The sequence below is a fragment of the Lissotriton vulgaris genome, chromosome 2_2 (genome assembly GCF_964263255.1).
Source record: "Lissotriton vulgaris chromosome 2_2, aLisVul1.2, whole genome shotgun sequence".
Lineage (NCBI taxonomy): Eukaryota > Metazoa > Chordata > Amphibia > Caudata > Salamandridae > Lissotriton > Lissotriton vulgaris.
Window position 1 is genome coordinate 106,139,099 of NC_141688.1, and position 21,913 is coordinate 106,161,011.

Genomic DNA, 21,913 nt, shown 5'->3' on the forward strand with positions numbered 1-21,913 from the left:
TCCTCTAAGGATCCTCCCTACATCCAATGATCAGTTACGGCGGACTGTGCCAACAACATCAGGGCCACCACCAGACAAGGAAAGCAGGAGGATGGACCTAACTGGGAGGAAGATAGAAAGAAATGCAGCGATGCACTGAGGCATGGCAAACTCAAATGCCCTGCTGGACAGGCACCAGTACCAAATTCCAGACAGCTGATCAAGCACCTCCCAGACGAGTACCAACAAATAGCTTCAAACCTTGTGGAAGAGGGGAAAAATGTGGAAAATTCTTGCCTCAAAACAGCCTTGGAAGGAGCGGACACGTCCAGCAGGCTGATGATGTTGGGAGTCACGGAGAGAAGGCAGGTCTGGCTCAGGATCTCAGGCTTCAACCCAGAGGTACAGCACAACATTCTTAGCACCCCGTTCAATGGGGAGAAACTGTTTGGGGCGCCGGTGGATGAAAAACTCACCCAGCTCAAAAAAGAAAACGAAACTGCAGGGTCCATGGGGGCCTTACAATTCAGGGGGACGAAAAGGGGTACTCCATCACGGAGCCGGAACGGAAGAGGGGGAAACCACCCAGGAACGTCACACTAGACTTTCCAACAGTCCCACCAGGGCGACTGCCAGACACAACAGGGGCATCAAAAACAAACCTGGCACTACCAGCAAAGGGGACAGTCCTTTCGCGGGAGGGCAAACGGACGTGGACAAAATAAAAGAGGGGGCCAACAACCCACCTCAAAGTGACTCCGTCACACAATATGTGCCCACCCACGCAACTCCTTCCAGGGTGGAGCACAACAAGACCAATACAGGGTTACACGGACAAAACATCAACGAACATGTAACACCGGTAGGAGGCAGGCTAAGTCATTTCTTCCAGGAGTGGAAGAAGATAACCACAGACAAATGGATACTCAACATCATACAGTTCGGATACTGCATAGAACTAGAAAAGACACCCCCAAACAGGAAACCAAAAAGGAAGGCGCAGTCAGGAAAGGAGCTAGAGCTACTTCAAAAGGAGGCAAAAGAACTCCTCCAAAGGAGGCCATCGAACCAGTACCATACAGAGAAAGAAACAAGGGAGTATACTCAACCCACTTATGGGTACCAAAGGTGGACGAAACACTGAGACCCATCCTGGATCTAAGGTTCCTAAACAAGTACATAAAAACACAAAAGTTCAAGATGACGTCGTTACAAGAGGTAATTCCTCAGATAAGGGACGGAGACTTCATGGCCACCATAGACCTCAAAGATGCCTACCTGCACATCCCAATGAACAGGCAGCACAAACATCTATTGAGATTTACCATCAACAAAGATCACTACCAGTTAACAGCCCTAGCATTCGGACTAAAATGCGCACCAAGGGTCTTCACAAAGTGCCTCGCAGCAGTGGCAGCGCACCTAAGGAGGGAAGGGATCCATGTATACTCTGACCTGGACGACTGGCTAGTAAAGGCAAGTTCAGGACATGCAAAGAACACGCACAGCGCATGACAAGTACACTGGTGGACCTGGGATTCTCCATTCACTGGGGGAAATCCTAAATGGAACCAGAGCACGTAAAAAAATCTTCCTGGGAGCACAGATCGACACCATACAAAGCAAGGTGTTCCCCAGCGACAAGAGAACACTGGCCCTGCTGGAGGAGACGCGCCTCTACCAGAAGGGGCGAGCTCTGACAGAGAGGACAGAGAGCAAGTTCATCGGCATGATGGCCTCCTGCATCCATCTTGTTCCAAATGTACGGCTACACATGAGACCATTCCAGGAATGGCTGCAGGAACAATGGTCACAAGCTACAGGAAGTTGGGAAGATCTAGTGGTTGTAGCGCACGCAGTGCAGGAGGAGATGTTGTGGAGGAACAAGGAGAACATAACAGAAGGGAAGCCTTTAACACCACCGACCCCAATGGTGACCATCACCACAGACGCATCCCAGAAGGGATGGGGAGCACACATAGCAAGCTCAGGGTGAGGGGTCTGTGGACTCCAACGGATGCGGTCAAACACATCAACTACCTAGAACTAATGACAGTGTTCCTCGCCCTGAAAGCCTTCCAGACAAAACTGTAAACCAGAGAGAGTTGATCCAGACAGACAGACAACACAACAACGATGTTCTACATCAACAAGCAGGGAGGAACACAATCGGCCCTGCTATCAAACCGAGCACAGGAGATATGGAGATGGGCCATCCCACTAAAGATAGACCTGCTAGCCATACACCTACCAGGGAAGGACAATTTGGAAGCAGACTGGCTCAGCAGACATACATCGACATCCCACGAGTGGAAGCTCAATACACAGGAATACACAGGAAACACAAAGGCTATTCAGAAGGTGGGGAACACCGACAATAGACCTATTTGCAACACGCCAGAATGCAAAATGCCTAAACTTCTCAACCAGGGGAAGGATCCCTGGAGAATGCCCTATGGATAAGCTGGTCGAAAACATTTGCTTACGCTTTTCCCCCGATACCACTGATACACAGAGTACTCAACAAGTGCAGGACCAGCAACATGACCCTGATCCTGGTGGCACCCCAGTGGGCCAGGCAGAACTGGTACTCACAGTAATGGAGATGGCACAGGGTGTACCCCACAAGTTTGGGAAAAGGAAAGACTTACTCTCCATGCAAGACGGAGAGGTACTACACCCTGTGCCAGAGAGCCTCAGCCAGGCAGCATGGCTCCTGAAGACATAGTTTGCACACCTGAAGCTACCTGAGAGAACCCTGCGGGTACTACGAGAGGCAAGAAGCCTCTCGTATTTTGCCACATAGCACCACGAAGGTGCTATGTGGCAAAATGGAAGAGGTTTACACAATGGTGTAGCAAGAAAAAACTACACAAGAAGATGACAAGGGAATCAACGGTGCTAAGATATCTTACGCACCTGCTGAAGGCAAAACTAAGTTCATCCTCACTGAGAGTACACCTAGCAGCGATAGTAGCCTACACAAGAGGAGAAACAGGGAAGAGTTTCTTTACTTCACTTATAGTGAAGAGATTCCTGGAAGGGGCAAAAAGGATCGCACCACCAAAGAGGATGCCGCCACCGACATGGAACCTCAATTTAGTCCTAACCGAGCTCATGAAAGCGCCCTTTGAACCCATTCATAAAGCCTCACTACAAATGCTAACAATGAAAACAGCCTTCTTGGTGGCAATCACCTGCGCAGGGTTAGCGAACTACAGGCGCTAATGCTGCAAGAACCCTACATCCAAATACACAATGATAGGGTGGTGATGAGAACTGACGCACACTTTATGCCAAAGGTGTTGTCAAGGTTCCACATTAACCAGACAGTACAAAAACCAAGCTTCTTTCAGATACCGTCCACAAGCGCAGGAGGGCACTGCCCACTCTGGACGCTAGAAGGGCAGTAATGCACTAAATAGAAAGAACCAAGGAACACAGGAAAACAAAACAGTTCTTTGTGTCCTTCGCAAGCAGTTTCCTGGGTAGACCAGTTACAAAGGGAACCATTGCACGATGGATCGCACAAACCATACAACTCTGCCACAAGCAGGCAGGCCAAGAACTAGCAGAGGGGGCACAAGCCCACTCTACCAGGAAAAAAGAAGCAACAATAGCCTTCCTGGCTAACACACCCATTCAAGACATATGCCTGGCGGCAACATGGACTTCAGTGCACACGATCACTAAGCACTACTGTGTGGATATACAAATGAACAAGGAAGCACAAGAAGGACAGAGTGCTTCAACATATATTCAACACCCAACGCTCATCTTCCACCCAGCCGCCACAAACATACCAAACCGCCACAAAGTCTATGCACAGCATAGTGAATACAGAACGATTCAGGCTGCAAAACGAATAGTTTCTTACCTGTCGGTGTAGTTTTGCAGCTTGAAGATCTTTCTGGATTCAATAGCGAACCCACCCACCTCCGTCAGAAAGATGAGGCTGGAGAAGCAGGTGGTAATACAAGGACAATACAGAAACAGACACCTTGAAGGACAAAGCGGAAAAAATCACTTACTTGAAAAAGAAATACAGAACATTGCCAAAGGATTCGCAAACAAAGCACAAAACAAGAGAAAAGTATCTGAAGAGGCTCCCAAAGGTGGGAGCTTCCGCAGGAAGTGTCCCGACGTCACAGGAAGTACACCAAAAGGTGGGACGTCGACGCCCACCTGGGCTACGAAAAAGAAAGAAAAGACTACGATTCCTGACCCAACCACTAGACCACGAAATAATGCACAGCATAGTGAATCCAGAAAGATCTTAAAGCTGCAAAACTACACCGACAGTTAAGAAACTGTTCGTTATAGAGTGCAGGAGTCGAAAGAAACAAGACTTCCAAGCCCTTCTGTTCAATAAATATTGCCAGTGCCTTGCTTTATATACCTGGCATATAGATTTTTCTTATGCAAATGCCTGTTTGTTTTTTTTAGAGTAGGAGTTCCTGACTTTACTGCTGTTACTCTGATTTCACAACCCTCCCTCGATTCTCCTATTACCACTTCAAACTGCTAACTGCCAACCTTCTTGCCCTCGTGGGTCTGACTATCATGGACTGTTTGGAGCATGCCTTGGATGAAGCTGCCTTCTGCACCCTCTCACCATTGAACCTCCACACCCTGAAAGAGGTAGCATTTCAGTTTAGCATGCAAAGGGCAGGTTTAAGTATTCTAGTCTGTGTAGTGGGACTAAGGAACACAGTTCAAGGATAAGACCATCTTTTGCCCTTTTGAAAACTAGACTCTGTTCTTCAAGGGGAATAGTGTTGTGCAAATATCATTTACAAAGACTCACCCTATTAGAAAGGCACTGCCCTTAAAAAGGCACCAACCCCTGTCATGAGTTTTGGGAAACAGGCAGACCAAGAGCACCTTTCTGCTTCTCCCGACTTGGAACTGCAATTTAGAGTCTGGATTCAACTGTTAATTCACACAGTATTGAGACAGTTCCAGAATTATGGTCACTACCACACAATACCACCCCTTGAGTTACGGTGAAGAGGAAAAACTCTGACATCATGAGTTTGATGGTGTATCGCAGAGGTATGGGACTCTGCAGCCTCATCAATGTGTTTTACTGGAAAGCATCTCTGCAGTGCGTGCCAGTGCTGGCTAGCTGGGCTGTAGTAATCCATGATCTTGATAGATCCAAGGTAACTCACAGCTTCGAGATATCCTTTTTTTTTTTTTTACTGATTTGGGAGTTTTTAAAGCGTTCTCTTACTCAAAAGCAGCATGTCCTGACCTTGTGGTGAAGAGAGAAAGTTAGAATTTAAGAGCAGGTTAAAAACATAAGTGTGTTCAAGGCATGTGTGCTGTAGATACACATGATTTGCATAAGTTCACCATCTAGTATTGGGCTCTGATGATTACAAGTTGTTTTTGTTCCAAGAACTTTTCTTGGAGTCACAAGACTGTGACTCCTCCTTTTGGTAATACTTCACATGGTCATCGACGCCATCGTCAGATAATTTTTTTCCGCCCACTGGTTCAGATGTAGTAGCTCGCGCTCGGGTTCGAGGCTCCTTCGAGCTCCCTTTGATCTGTTTATATCTTTCGACTGTATTGTCTCGATTGGTCTACCGTGGTGCCTCATACACCCTCTTCGTAGCAGGTCTTCGACTCATTTCCTCGGCCCATGGTCCACGCCTGGCTAAGCAAAATACTTCTCCATTTCTAACGCTGTCGGAGAATGACGTGCTGATGGAACACACTCCGTTCCCTGTCTGTCAGAAGTGTCACTCCAAATACCCTCACACCGACCAACATCCCGTTTGCAACTAATGCCTCTGGCCCGAGCATCGAGAAGACAGCTATGAGGCCTGCAAGTCCTGTCGGTTCAAAAAGACACCTCTGGACCAACGTGCTAGACTACAGGAAATGCATTGCATGCAAGTGGACGATGTCCCAGACATCTTTGGTCTACAAGAGGAGGAGAAAGAAGCTTCAGCAGAACAGAAGGAATCCCTTTCCCTCCATGAGTCCTAGTCTCAATTCGAGGATGATTTAAACATTCTTCAGCTAGCACAAAAGCAACGGATAGTGAGTACTTCTACCCCGGATGCCAAGCCATTGGCTTTAACCGAAAAACTGCTCACGGGCCGCCACTGCAGACAAGACATGGCATGCACCGAAAATATGACTCTGAAGCCTTACCCTGCTGCCTGGCTCCGAAAGTTCTGTCCCCACCTCCTTTACATCAGAAGCTACAACATCTCGGTCTTTAGTCTCCGCACCGAAACAGAGATTTACTTTTTTGGAACCAAATCTTCCTCCATCGAAACCAAGGCTTCCACCACCGAAATGCTTTGTTTTCTGTCCGAAATCTCCTCCAGAGCCAATCCTCAAGCAATTTCATCAAAAGCTCGATCCAAAATAAAAAAGACTGCAACTTCACTGTGGAACTAAGAAAATAATCGTGCATCCACCAAAACAACATATCTAAGCAGTTGAGTTTTGCAGAAGCGTTGGACATTCCTGTTCAACCGGAAAAGAAAGAAACTAGTCCATTGTACATTCCCTTTCCAACTTTACCTATACCACAAACACCGCCTCCCTCCACGACCTCACTCACCACTTGTGTCTGAAGCAGGTAACCTATTCTTTCAATCAATAGTTGAATAAGATCGGGATATCCCAAATGATATACAATCCAGGAGATCCCTAAATGATAATGATATTGAGCCTCAAGGTGACACTGCCCGACTTATATCCCACTCACCACCACCACCTGTTGATGGCTCAGCTTATCAAGACCTTATAGCACGTGTAGCCACATTCCATCAGGTTCCTCTATTTAAAGATTCAATAGAGGAGTATTTTCTGTTTGAGACTTTGTTTTATGCACAGAGAGGGGCACAATATTTAACATTACTTAAGGGTATGGCAGATGTTATTTGTAAAGGCCTTGTCAAAGAGAGGATAATTACACCACACACTGACAAAAAGTACAAAACAGCACCATCAGACCCCATTTTTATTAGAGTTCAACAAACCCTGGACACTCTAGTAGTGTCAAATGCAAGAAAAAAAGGGCTAACCCACAAACAACTGGAGATGCACCACTTCCAGAGAAAGAGCCAAGTGAATTAATGACTCTGGTAAATGAGTTGCTACGCAAGCATCTAATCATTAGCGTATAGCCAACAGCCAGGTTCTATTACAAAGTATGACAGAGCCTACTGCGGCGTAATTCAGGGGCACCTCCAACACCTCCTAGAAGAGCATTGAAAAAGGGATCAAGAAATAGTAAATGAAAGTAAACTTATTACCAACAATTCTATTAAATGTGCACTAGGTGCAGAAGACACTGCTGCAAAGGGGTATAAACACCAGCATGCATGGTTAAGGTTGTCGGGATTGAAGCCGTAAATACAGCAAGCCATACTAAATGTCCCTTTTGATAAATAACATCTTTTCGGCCCTCAGGTGGACACAGCCATTGAAAAGATGAAGACTGACACTGAGGTAGCAAAATCAATGGGAGCTCTACAAACAAACACGTACTGTGGTTCTTTTCGTAGGCCCAATAACAGACAAGGTGCAAAATCTTTTTAAAGGAAGAGGCAGAGGTAACTATACCCGTTCCTCAAATGCCAATAACAAGCAATGACTGCCTTACCATTCCCCGAGACCACTTAACACCTGTCTGGGGCCGTCTTCAACATTTTCTCAGAAATAGTAAATCAATCACAATAGACCAATGGGTCTTGGACATTATCCAACATGGTTATTGTCTGGCGCTCATAACAACTCATCCAAATATTCCACCTCACAAACACAACTATCCACACAAAATCAAATCGTCCTGCAACAAGAGATAACAGCTCTGTTACAAAAGGGAGCTATAGAACCAGTTCAGCAACAATTTCAGGGGACAGGAGTATATTCACCATTCTTCCTTATACCCAATAAAGATGGATCCCTGAAGCCCATTCTCGATATCAGACCATTAATTCATTAGCAAAGACACTTCCCTTTGAGGCACTCTGAAACGCCTATAAGAAGGCCAAACTACCACCCAGCAAACTATACCTCCACAGGACACTCCCTCCCTAGTCTGCTGAGTGGTATTGTGTCTTTGAAATGGGTGTGGTTCCTCCTCCCTTTCAAAGTCCTGTTCATACAGCAGCTCGACTTCTGAGACTCCTGATAATTACTCTAGCTTGCATGGATCCAGTGAAGCTCCTCTCCAAGAAGGGCTTGTTCTCTTAGTCACAGATCCCATAGATCACCTTCTGAAATGTTCCCACAAGCAATCATATACACCTAGGTGGCACTGCTTTGTCAATAGATGAAGATCTCACTCTGTCTCCTGGACTCCTAGGACTTCATCCACTTCACCATCCTCAGTTTGTGGATGTTTGCCTATGCTGTCGGACTGTCCTCCAGCCAGACTACGTCTAATAGATGACATTAAAACCTTAAATGAAATCTTAATCCGAGGTGCAGCTAAACAAACTACAAACCATGCCTACAGCACTGGTGAAGACTACTGTAAGTTTAGAAACACTTCATTTGAAGTCTGCATTTGTCCCATGTGTCCCTTAGTTCCAGGCTTTCTGGAACCTGTCCTGGACTTATTCCTTGCTTCAGCAACAACAGAGACTGCCCCAGCACTTCTCTTGAAGATATACAAGCCACTTGGACAAGGCCTTCTATAAGCTATTTCTCCCCCTAATTCAGTCATTGTCACATAGGCAAGGAAAATTCATGCCTCTGGTTCTTTGTCAGTGGTATCTCCAGACAAAGTAAAGACCAAGTTTGTGGGCCGCAGCTTCCTTAATGAAGGCACAAGTGTGACTGCTATACTAGGGGAATATGAATAATCTCTTTGACACTTCTTATTGAGGTTCTCTAAAGAGCGGGGAATTTATTGAAATCATTGCTGAGGAAATAATTATATCAAACCAAATAATCAGTGCAGCTGCAGACTCACCCCACTTGGGAACACACATTTATTGCCATAGTTTATCAACATAGTGTACCTTCTGTCTCCATTTGTCTGGTCTGAAAACTGAAACACAGCTATACATTCACAGCCCTTCTTTCTGAGGCAACACTCTGTTATACCATAAGACCTTCGATTTACTCAGAAGAGTGTTCAACCCATCAGTGTTGTCAATAACACCACCAGCAGAGGTAACAGTGTAGTCAAGAGGGATTAGTAGATCACCAACCCTCTGCGATTGCAGGGAAACCGCTCTCAGGAAAGCAGTGACTCCCTCATTCCTCTACTTCGTCTGCCACTGTGGCAGTGGAACATCTGCAAGAGCAGCAAAAGATTTCCTCAGACACAATGGTGTCTGGGGTGCACTGCGATTTCTATGGTAACATCTTCATTGGTCATTCTGCTCTAGACAGCAGATGACATCTAGACCTTTTAATATCCAGCAAACATGGGCTATTTCGTACCCAGTCACTAGATAGTGGGATAACACGCAGCATGCGAGCCTAACATGGCTTTAAGCAGCAATACTGTTATTACAATAAGGTACTAATCTTTTCTTTCTGCTCTAGTTTTGCAGCCAATGTAGTTAATAACTATTGATCTGTACTAGAACCATGTAAAGAGATGTTCTTTATTTTAATTTTTAGAGGTATGCAGATGTTTCTGTAAATCTCAATTAGGTGTCCAGTACTGAGGAAATGTACAGATATTTGAATTAGGTCCTTGAATCCCCCTTAAACACAGAAAGACCGTCACTCACTCCCTGATCACCAGCAGACTCGACTACGGCAATGCACTCTACGCCGGGATAAACAAAAACCTCACCGCAAGATACAGAACATGCAAAAGGCCACCACAAGACTGGTCTTCAGCCTGCCAAAACACTGCCACATCTCCTAGAACCTGCGCACATTCCACTGGCTCCTCATCGAGGCAAGAGTCACCTTCAAGATGCTACCCACGCACACAAGGCCCTCCACGACACCGGACCAGCATACATGAACAGCTGACTCAAGTTCCACGCACCCCAAAGGACCCTACGATCAGCCCAGCTCTCCTACGCCGTGGTCCCACACACCAGAAAAAACAAATCGGGAGGACGCTCCTTCACCCTCCTCGCGGCCAAGGCCTGGAGCACCTTTCCGCTCCACCTCAGACAGACAACATTGCTCCCCATCTGCGTAAGAGACCTCAAGACCTGGCTCTTCAACGGACCCCCGTCTTGATGGACTGGATCCTGCACACCCCGCCCCCAGCGCCTTGAGACCCTTACGGGTGAGTAGTCGCGCTTAACAAATGCTTGATTCATTGAATTACAGCTAAATATTTCTAACATTTCACTTGTCTCTCTTATATTCAGTACTATTTTGCTTCTGAAATGTCCATTCCTCTAAAGGTTTTCATTTTCTTCCTCACAGCAGGCATTGCCAGTTGATTTAAGTAGTAATGGTATTAGAAGCCATGGAAGTGGTGGTTTTCATGGAGCATCTGCATTCGATCCTTGCTGTCCTAGTTCTACCTCCCGATCTGCAGTCTACGGGCATCAGGGTAGTGTGCTTCCTACTCAGCAAATAGCAATAGATGGATATGGATCTAGTTTGGTTGCCCAACCACAGCCTCAGCCTCCTCCTCAAGCTGCACTTTCATCATGTCGACACTATATGCACTCCCCCTGTAAGTATAATTATTTATCATTTGAATATTGGGTAACAGAAAACAAACCTACTATGTATTCTTATTTCATTCAACTCTTTTTCATTCATTTTCTCTGTCGGCTATTTACAATCGTGAATTATCCTGAAAGGCTAAGATGGAACATCAGTGAAGAATGTGCTGACGTTACACATGTTTCTGTTCACAGCTCTCCTACTATGGTTAACCTGCAACCACTTCCTTTTTTTATTTTTTTATTTCGCTGCTCTCAAAGTGGGGAAATTGGCTGTTTGTTATTGGTTTTGCTTAATTTAAATTTGTTTCTAGTACTGATATCTTCCCTCTCGCCACCTGTGTGTTTTTCCCCTTGCTATGATTGTGTGCATGTTTGGTTATTTCTTTTTTTACGGACTTAAAGTGAACTTTATATTACCCATTAGAATGATCTTAAACATTGTTGGTATATTTTTGATTCATGCCCAAAAAAGTTCTAGGAAAGGTAACGATACCACTTCATGTGTGTGTGTGCTTGACAACTTTAAAGGTTGCGAGAACAAAACGTTTTTGCTTGTATTTGCAGACATAAGATTTGAATTACTGCTGCTTACCACATTTTCACTAATTGCAACACGCTGAAATACGTACTTCATATTCTCAACATCAAAACTTGGTATTTGGTGGCTCTTAAGATGGTCTTCAAGATTTAAGATTGCTTTTAACTATTACGATGGTCATCTGACTAGCTTCTTTGGATTACTTGCCATCCTGCATTTGCTGCAAGTACCTTTTGATGTGACCATGCAATTCTCCATCAGTAGAGCTTTCATAAATTCACATGCTCAAATGATTGCCTGTCATCAACATCCCTGGTAGCTGGAAATAACAGTAACCATGGTTAAATGGCTGTAGACTTCAAGAACTAAGTTTTAGTTGCTCGTGCACCTCATTTGAACCAACCAGATCTTCAGCCTGTGAGGTGGAAGTGCTGATTTCTCTTCTCCCGCTATATGCTACCATTGCAAGGATGTCCTAGCTCAAGTGTAACGAGAATGTATGATCGAAGTGAGTCTCTGGCAGGAGAGGAGGTAGGATTGTATGTGAATGTATGTAAAATACCATGCTGGAGAACTGGAATTACAGTTGAGCAACTAATCTCTTTTTGAATCTGAGTAGCAAGCAGTATATAATATTTGATTAAAGCAAGAAGCGAGCTCACCTTCTTTAAACAGGTTGTGTAAAACGGTCTCACTGCAGAGTCAGCTGCTACATTCACATGCTGGCAGTAATGCTAATGCTTGGCGAAGATATGCATGCTTTTCCAAGTGGCTGCATGGTAAATGTTCTCTAAAGACACTCCAGCATACAGTACAGCTGTGGTTTCCATCATTCATGTATGGGTGAAGGAGACAAATAACTGATTTGAAGATTGTACGTCTTTTACTTTTTTTCAAGTAGCACCTCGTATGCACCTATGGAAATCCATTATGTACAAGGATCTCTCAGCAAGGTTGTTGGATTAGGGTAAAAAGGTTGCAGGATCACAAGTTTACTCAGGTGAAAGTTTGTTGGGTATGTTGGCTTGTATTTTGGATTGTATTCTAAACCCCTTGTCTGTGTTAAGTTTCCTTGTGGCGAATGCCTGTAATTCTGTGACAGCCATTGTAGAGGTGAGAGCGAGCAGAAGTGCAAACTTCCACAGATTTGAATTTCAGGCCTGTGCTATGATTGGGTTCAAAAAGAAGTAGCATGAGTTGGCTCAATACAGTATGAAATTGAGGAGTGCTTCACCTGAAGAATGTCCCTAAAGAGAGAATGTTTTATGATCCTCTGTGAAAACAAAGATGAGGATGAGTCTTCTGTCCTCCAAAGTCTGGAGATTGCTGCCAAACGAGCCCTGACTTATGAATACTTGAACACATTCTTGTCCAGCTCTGGCACTTATGGTAGCACCTGATGAACCTACATGCAGATGAGGTTAAGGCGCCCTTAACATTCCACCATGTGCTGAATCGTCTTCATTTAGGGTTGTAGGGTTTAGTTGTTGACTGATCACCTGCTTGTTGGAAACTATTCCTGCAGTCTGAAGTAATATCAAGATGACTGTATTCTAGGTGGTCAGTAACTTTACCATTGGGCGCAGTGACTTAAGGCATAAGCAGAGGATTTCTCTGTATATGTACAGCCTCATGTCATTGTACCAAGACTGATGTGATCATGCCAGAGCAAATAGGATCTGGAGTAAAGTGATCGTCCTTTCCCTTCCTAAGCATGCTGGGGAATGATGGGGAAATGTTGGTAAAGCTTGAGTGAAGACGTTCGACCATGTTATCAAAAAGGCACCACCCTCAGACCTTGGTTGCCTGAACCTGCTGGTGTGATAACAGCATTTTGTGTACCAGTGTGGCAAACAGGTAAGTAATTAGTTGTCCGGCTCCAAATATGAAAGAAGTATACCACTTGGGTTTGATTGAGTTCCCAATTGTGCCATGATACAAGATCTTAGAAATTATCTGTAGTTAAACCTCTTTTCCTGAGGAAAATGTGTTTTCACAGCTGTTTTTGTGGGGTTTTCACCTCCCTGTTCTTCTTCTTCTTTTTTTTTTTTTGTTTATTTTTTTTAAACAAGAATGTTGCTGCTTTTTGATAAATACCTAGCCTTTGGAGGGAAGTTGTTGAGGATTGGCAAGCACAGTGTCTGTATGGTGTTTGTGTCTTTCAATACATAAAGGACTGCAGGATTTGTAAACAAAATCTCATGTTTAAGGCTGAGAAACAGTAATTTGGTTCGCCTCAAGACTAAGAAATGGGAATATGATATGCACAATCTCATCACCTGCATCTACTTTGGGGGCAGTGCTCATAATCTGCTTCCCAAGCGGATGCTTCTGCCACTTGAATGCACTCCCAAACACCTTTGAGGAGGTCAACATCATTTAGTGAAAGTTAGATGTTAAGACACACATATGTTAAGAGATTTCTGTGTTAGCATCGAGGGACCTCTTGATATCTAGGGATATTGCCACATTTGAGGTGTTCCAGTCAGTCTCTAAGAATCTTTCCTTTTTCAGCTGTAATAATGGTGTTGTCTGGCCATAAAGATATTTGTCCTTTTCTCGCATTCTCTGTAGGAGCCATCTGATGTGGGGTCACAGTTGTAGCTGAGTACGATTATCATGCACCTCCTGCTCAGTGCCAACCTCACTGCAGAGTTTCATCTACTCAACAGCCTTTGTTGAGACCCTAGAGCTCGTTCCTCCACCTTGTCAAGAGAATGTCAGGCCTAGAGTGATTAATCTTTGAAAATCCAGAGAAAGATCTCCATCTCTGCAGTCTTCTAAACAATGCAGAGAAGAAGGTCCAGAATAGGTTTCACAATACTGACATCATGGGCCTCGTAGGTCTGAGTCGTTCCGCCTAAGGAAAAGATGACAAAGTAGATTTTCCCTTCTGTATTCAAGTTATCTATATTCCTCCCCTACTGGTTGGCAGGAGTTTTCTACAGCATGTCTGGGTTTTTTGCCTGCAAGAATCTCTCCAGAGCCTTGTCTCCATTCACAAATTCAAATAGGGTTGCGAAAAAGTTTAATCTTCAGGCCTCCACTCCAGAAGTCAATATTTCAATTAATTTTAAGGCAATCTACACTAAGCTGCAGTCTTGTGCAGTTGTTCCTGTGTTATTGATTCTCACAATGGAGACTTTGACAATCTCATTTTCAGTTTGGGCAGTGAAGAGGCAGCTGGAAAAGGAAATATGAATTGTGGACATGCATCCCAGGTTTCTAAAGAAGTTTGTACCAGCTGATTCCTTAGTAGTGTGTGGAGCAAAAAAAGGTGTGTTCGACATCTCTAAATCCTTCTGAGCAGGAGAACAGCAGATGAAATGCTTTCGGATTGAAGGGTTATCAGACTTCAAGAAGCATTGTTGAAGCTGCTAGTTCCTATGCCTTGTTAAGCCTTTATAACTGCTATGTTAGGGAATTCTATGAGTTACTTTATGGGATATCTCTCATGAGAGAAAAGTGAAGAACTAATGGAGTTTTTCAAGGAAGGAATGTTGAAATCGTACAGCATCAGTGGAGTATCATGGGACACTGCAGCTCTTGCAAACTTTGCCATGGAGTTTGTGTAAGATGATCTTCATGCCTTTCTTAGACTGACATCTTTATACTTTAAAGCACATCAAAAGATTTTGGAATTGCTGTAAAATGGCTCTGATCTTTTCAGCTGTCAAGGTGATGAAGAAAGGCAGGAAATGAAGTCTGAGGCTCAATCTTTGTAGTCTTTGGGTTTATAGAGGTGGAAGGAATATCCATAAATCCAGTTTCACTCCTTTGAAAAGCACAGCAACGCTCCTATATTATTTTGTGGAAGAGCAAAAAATAGCAGCAACAACAGCCTTTCTGAAAAGTATCTTATTGATGAAGTAGTACTCGTCATCCGCCTTTGCTGTCTCAGGTAAGCCCCATACAAAGCCACCCCTGTGGGTGGGAATATCTCAACGATCTCCCCGCATGGCAGCAGACTATGAAAAACAAATGGGTGCTATTAAAAAAAAAAAAAAAATTATACAGAATTTTATATAGCGCGAACTTGGCGCAAATCGTGTATCGGAGCGCTTTACATAGCACCAGTTGCGTTACATGAGGACACATTGTTTTTTTTGTTTTGTTGGGCACAGGGAGATTAAGTGATTTGCCCAGAATAACACGATATTCATCGTCATTGCCGAGACTCGAACCCAGTTCCCCAGATTCGAGGGCGACCGCCCTAGCCATTTGGCCAACTCCTCTCCTTTAGGTGCTAGATATTGTGCAGAATGGGTACAGAATCCTGCTACGCTGCAGGGCCAGACCTGCTACTTCGATGCTCATGGAGAAATGAGCAATGGAGTCAGTGTATAAATATCAGTCGAATTAAGAGTTTACTTCTGTTACTTCCTTATCAAGTAGAAAGGTCCCAAATAAGACTATCAGCCCAGTTTATATTTGGGGAAAAAAGCAAATAAACGGGCGAAAAGCAAAGCTTCATGATATTGGTTCTCCATTAAATTTTTCTCCTCTTTAGTCGGGGGATTGAATATGCTCATAGATTTGCAGGACGGTTATTTCCATGTACCCATTTCTGCAAGCCTCATATTTTTCATGAAATTAAAAATCAGCAAAATCACTACATATTCAAAGTTTTTCATTTGGACTAGTCAGCATTTGTAGCATTTCCAAAACTGGCGTTTCAAGAAGAAGCAGCAGGAATAGTCCTTTGCTCACATCTCAGTCTTCGGTGACAGACTATCAAGTCCGGTCCTCCTTTTCTTCAGATGGGCAACATTTTGAACATGTATTACATAAACAATCATGGGGCACAATTTTCTCTCTGTATCCTCGGAAGATTTGAATGGCCTATCCTCCTGCTGTGGCCCGAATCTTTCATGGTACCAAACTGGGGATATCAATGATTGGACCGAGACTTTCAGTTGGTCCATTCTGCCTAACAAGAGTCTCAAGATGAGATTGCATCTTCTGTCCAGGAAATCGGGCAGGAATTTTCATCCCAATCTGCGATTGCTCAATAATGACTTCCTGTCTTTTGAAGTCCTGCAATATGGAAGCTTGAAGTTACTTGAAGACTGCATGGCTGGTCTGAGGGAGACGCAGCATCCTTCTACCATGCCTTCACTTACATTCAAGTGGGAGAGGTTCTACAAATTGTGCATCAATAGCTAGTGGATCTAAGAACATGCCAGGAAGAGATTGTATTGCCTAATCTTCCTAACCTGGCAAAGTCTAGTTTACAATATCCTTCTATAGGAGTGCAATTGGCTACAGATATCACAAGCCCACCTTTGGTATCACCTATCCCGTCAACTATGTAATACTGCTCAGCTGGGTCCGTCAATGCTTGATCCTGGGTGTCTGGCTGAATCTAGTACTCATTAGGTGTATTCCCTTTTGTAACTACATGCATGTTGTAAAGTTTATGTTGTCATACATGTAGCTCTATTTCTTATTTTTTTCTGTCTTTGTTCTGTTATTTCAAGGAAACAGTACAGAATACTGGCATTCACTGACATCGCAGCTTATCATAAGTCTCGGGCATCCTTCTTCACTGTTCCGGTGATTTAGGATTTTTTGGAAGGTCTTAAGTTTTTCCTCCAGTTAGAAGACCTCCTCCATTTGGGGAATTGAACATGGTCCTCCCCAAACTGGTCGTGCCTCCATCTGAGCTGCTGCACAAAACGGAAATAAATCACCTTTTGTGAAAGATGACTTCCTATTGATAGTTAATTCAGCTAGAAGGGTGAGCAAGCTTTAAGTACTTAGCATGGCTGAGCAGTACAGGGTTTTCCATCATACGAAATTGTCTCTAAGAACTCATCCTTTCTTTGTACTTAAAGTTGTTTAGGACTTCCTTTTATACCAGACAGTTTCATTGCTAAACTTTTTCCTGAACCCTACATACCGGGCAGAAAGATTTGTGCATACTCTCAATTTTAAGAGGACATTACAATATTATTTAGATAGGACTGAAGAGTTCCACAACATCAAGCAACTCTTTGTTAATTATGGTGCCAGATCTGGTTGGCAGCTTCTAAATAGCCTTCCCCCAAGGATAATTTCCAGTATTAATACTTCTTCTAGTTATCTGGTTAGCCCAGGGCTTATTCCACCAGGGGAAATGACAGTACTGCAACCATGATGAGGACTGCACCAGGTTTTTACCTAGGAAAGTGGCCATTAGTAGATTATTCCATTCACTAAGCATTTTTTGGTTGGAGTGAATAGATATGGTAAAGGTTCGAATCTGTGACCCTGATCATACTTTAAATGGTGGATTAGCTTGATACTCAAATATGCCTTTTCTTGAATATCAGATGGGGAATTCCATGGTGAATGAAATATTACTTGTAATTCTAGTTCAACATGGGTATTCCTTTTAAATTCATAAAACCTTGCCCACAGATCTTGAACTTGTAACTCCAATCAAACATACTTATGTTCTAAATAACAAACTGCCCGACACCCTGCTAGACGCGATGGGCTAATGCAGGCTTCTTAGGTTCTTAATGAGAGTTGTTTTTGTGCAGGGTGTACATTGGATGCCATTTCCTCTTTATATTGTACCTTACATAAACTATTTTAAGTGATGCTTTTCTGCTAAATTCGTTTTTTCACTAATCGGTTTAAAAAAGAAACGAACAACAGTAAATGTTGCTGTTTAAGCATGCTTCCTTTTGTGAATATGGCGGGAGACATGGGAAATTGTCTTTACATTTGTTTTCAGAAATTTAGCTCAAGCACTGAGATATATTCTAACTTTTAATCAGAGGGAATATTATTGGTTAAGAACTATGACTAAAAGTAACTTTGTTCTTTCTGAGTGGGACAGAAGTTGCAACCAGAGATAGTCTGTTAAATACTCCTTGCTTGGAGTCTCATTATATGCCAGACAGCCACAGTTCTTAAACAGTGACAGTAACCTGGAGTCCAAGTGAGAGAATCTTGTCTTGCACCCTTAAAACTAGCATTGGTAAATCAAATTGGTCTAGTCTTCGCAAGTATTCATTTATTTTTTAATTTTTTTTGTAAACATGTGACTTGACAATTGACATTTTAACCCATTAAGTGCGAAGCCCATTTTAAGCCTCGCCTACCAGACACCTTTTAGCTGTCTCTAGAGTTAAGCCACACCACCCGTATCAAAAACATACAGTGAACTTTAGCCCGCCCATTGCTGTTTGTTGGTTGATTTATTTGTTAATATCATTTTATTGATCCTTTTCTATTGCTTACCTTCCTCTTTTTGTGTTTGCGTCTCCGCTAGAGCATCATCTCTTTGCCATCCTTTTGATTGGCTAACTTGTATCCTTACACTGGTCACATTAAGGCTGGTAGGAAATTATTCCAGAGAAGGTAATTTCTCAGATGCAAACACCAAAGGAATTCCCTGCGCATAGTGCGGGGTGTGACGTTCTCCATTTGCCACACAAGTTTGTTACCTGTGATAGAGATGGCCTAAATAGTCGTACTGACCCTTCTACGGTTTCTTTACCCGCTTCAATATTGAGTTGTACCTGCGTTCTTATTACCGTGTAAAATAGTTTTTCTTGACTGCCTCTACTCATGTAAATAGCTTTTTGCCCATTTGGTAATTAATATGTTTTAGTTTTGCCTGTCTTAGTTTTATGTTATTGAACAACTGTTTTTATCTTCTTGAACTGTTTCTGCTCATGTAAAGCCCTCTGCTACCCTCTGGTCTAGCCAGCGCTATATAAAACCTTTCAAATAAATAAATAAATTGTGGTGAGTCCTATCTAAATTTGTCAAAACATAAAATCCTGCATTATCCTATTGAATATTTAATTAATTGTTTTCTCAATAAACAGTCTACTGACCAAGAGGCACACGCGTACAATGATCGTTCCAATGTGACTCCCCTTGCGCCACACAATTAATTTGTGTTAATTACTGTCACAGTTCTTTGGTATGTTATAATAAAATTTACATGCAGAGTTATGTTTTAGCTTCCAAAGAATTCACACACATTATTTAAACTTGATTCTTCCAAGTGGTTCAATCATTTTCTTCCATCCTGATGATGACCCTTGTTTAAATAATCCTTTTGAGGGGTCGAAACGTAAACAACTATTTTTGTAGACTTTTTTTATTATTATTATTGATTTGGGATAACTTCTACCCTGAGTGCTGTACAACATCCATTTATCCTCATCAGTCATTTGTATAAATTTGCTTTTTGTATAGCACTTACGCACTTTATGGTCACCCTTTCACTTGCACTGTGCCCCAACGGTAAACATCGGTTACAACAAAGTTGATACAATGCATGCCATTACAACGTGGTCATTACAACGACCGCGTTGTTACATCGCATACCATTACAACTCAAGTCGTTACGACGACTTGCTCTAGGCGGCCAAAGATGTTGGATTTTAAATCCAACACCTTCCCTACTGTTGCACAGACTGGAGTTGGAATAGTAACTTATACTATTCCAAACTCTAGACCCCCCCCCCCCCCAGAGCAAGTCGTTGTAATGACTTGCGTTATAATGGTATGCATTGTAAACGCGTGCGCTGTAATGTGGTCTGTCAAACTGAATATAAGACATCCTTTAAATGGTATTTTTTTTTAATGTATTGAATCCATTCAGTTTCTATCCAAGAATAAACCAATCCATTGATGGTTTTTAGGTCGAGCCTAGGCAGCGCGCACGCGCTTCCTGCAAGACCGGTTGTAGTCAGTAAAATGACTGTGATCCTGCCTCAATCAATCCTTCTGCCTACCATAGGTTCACTTCAGTGTCTCTCTTCTTTGCTTCCTCCTAACTTGTTTGCACAGCCAATGCATCATTTCCGTTTTTAGCTGAGGAGCAGCGGTGAAGTACAGTCCCCTTAAGCTTTCATTGTTTCGTTGTTTGTGTTTTGAATTGTTTCCTGCCTCTGCTCGTGTTCCGATGTGTTTCTGCCCCTGTTTTCTAAAATGAAGCTTTACTTCCTCTACGCATTCACCAGACAGGAGTTTGTTTGCAGGCATTCTGCATTTGTCACACTGTTCGTGGATGCCGGGCTTCATGTGATTCTTGTTTTTTATTTTGTTCGGGTTTTTTGGTGGGGGGGGGGGGTTCTTGGAATTGGCTTGCGTTTGGGTTGTTAATTTTTTGGGGCTTGAAAAGGCATTCTTATCAGTGTTTGGGTTTCTTTTAAGGTGGCGTTTAAATAATTTGTGCTTGGAAAAGGGATTTATACGTTCACTCCCGTTCACGTTTCATCTGTCTTTCTTTTGAGTTTGCGTTGAAATATTTTTGGTGCTTCAAAAAGTATTCATAGGCTACGATCAAGTGTACCCTCAGCAGTCCGTCCGGGGCACAAGCAGGGACTGACTTGAGTGCTCCCTATCCTCGTGCAACCCGTAGTCTTCCCTCGGTCAAAGCAGGCATCCACTTCTGTGCTCCCTCGTTGTTTTATCTTGCCGCTTCTCCAATGAGATGCACGTTTGAAGTCGCAGTTACCTTGTCTCCATGCAGTCCTATTTGCCATCTTGACTTAGGTAAGAATCACATTGGTTTCTACTTCTTGAGTTTGCATCTTGGAATTACAGCACTTTCAGTTTGCTGCTTGTTTTGAAACAAATTCGGGCAATTTAATGAACTCTGTGGCTTTATTCATGTAGTCTGTAAGCATGTTTTTCAATGAGATGTCACAAAAACTAGAATTCGGCATCATACTAGACTCAATATTCTGTTATTTACTAGTGGTTTCAGGCTTACAATTTTCTCTTGTAGTGGCAAAGGGTGTGTAATCTGCTTATGACTTGTACATGCTTACATGTTTTTTTAAGACAGTTTTTCTTGACCAAGTCTTTCATGACCAAAAATCTTGTTTGTAGTTTTGTTGTTGATGTGCATTTTCATAAGTTATGGCAAAGGACCTTTTTGGTCCGAAATGCATTGAAGTTGTTGACAGGGGTCATTAATGTGTGCACAATGACAAGGTTTCTGAAAATAATCACTATGACTTACGTTCATGGTCTGATTCTAAAGGAATCAAGTTATGATGCAATGCCTTGTGTTTGAGAGAACACAGTATAAGATGCTCCACTTTACCTTCCCTCTGTAGTGCGCTGCCACTTCGTCCACTACATGTACTTGTGATGCACCTCAAGCACATAAATCTTGGTTAATATATTGATCACGTTATTGTATGTTAAACTACATGTAGGTTACTCCCAGTTATGTGTTTGTAAAAGAAATTTCAAAACTCCTGTTAAAGTTCATTGTAAATCTTTGAGCCATGGCTCTTTTTGTATTTGTATTTGTGGGGGTATTTGTAAAGCGCGGCGTTCGCTCCGGAGGGAGCATCTTGGCGCTGAGTGTTCTTGAGGGCCGGTCTGGGAACAGAGCGTGAATTAGATGGCTGCTTTAGTGAGATCGTCGGGAAGGCTGAAGATCCAGGTCTTCAGGGCCTTTCTAAATGGTTTTTCTTGTGTTATTTGCCTAAGGTGTTTGGGCAAATTGTTCCATGCCTTGGTGGCTAGGTGGCTAACGGTTTTACCTCCTTTCGTCTTCAGATTGTATTTTGCAGGCAGGATGAGGTTGTCCTGTGCCGAACGGAGAGATCGCCTAGGGATGTAGTGGGGAAAACGTTTGAGGAGGTATTTTGGCCCGGATTTGTTGAAGGATCTGAAGGCGATGATTAGAATCTTAAATAGAATTCTCTTGTGGAGAGGTAGCCAGTGTAAGGAACGAAGAGCTGCGGAGGTGGACGCTCTCCGGGGCAGTTTGAGTACAAGACGAGCAGCTGTATTT

The 21,913-nt window shown here is 43.1% G+C and overlaps 1 protein-coding gene across 3 annotated transcripts in view; it reads left to right on the top strand.

Annotated features, from left to right (window-relative positions):
* RNF111 (ring finger protein 111) overlaps positions 1-21,913 on the top strand; it is a 370,041-nt gene that overhangs the window by 230,847 nt on the left and 117,281 nt on the right. For all 3 annotated transcript variants that reach the window (XM_086959381.1, XM_086959382.1, XM_086959383.1), the window contains exon 7: positions 10,360-10,615. In XM_086959381.1, the coding sequence (XP_086815507.1) occupies positions 10,360-10,615 (256 nt within the window). The remainder of the gene's footprint in view (positions 1-10,359; positions 10,616-21,913) is intronic.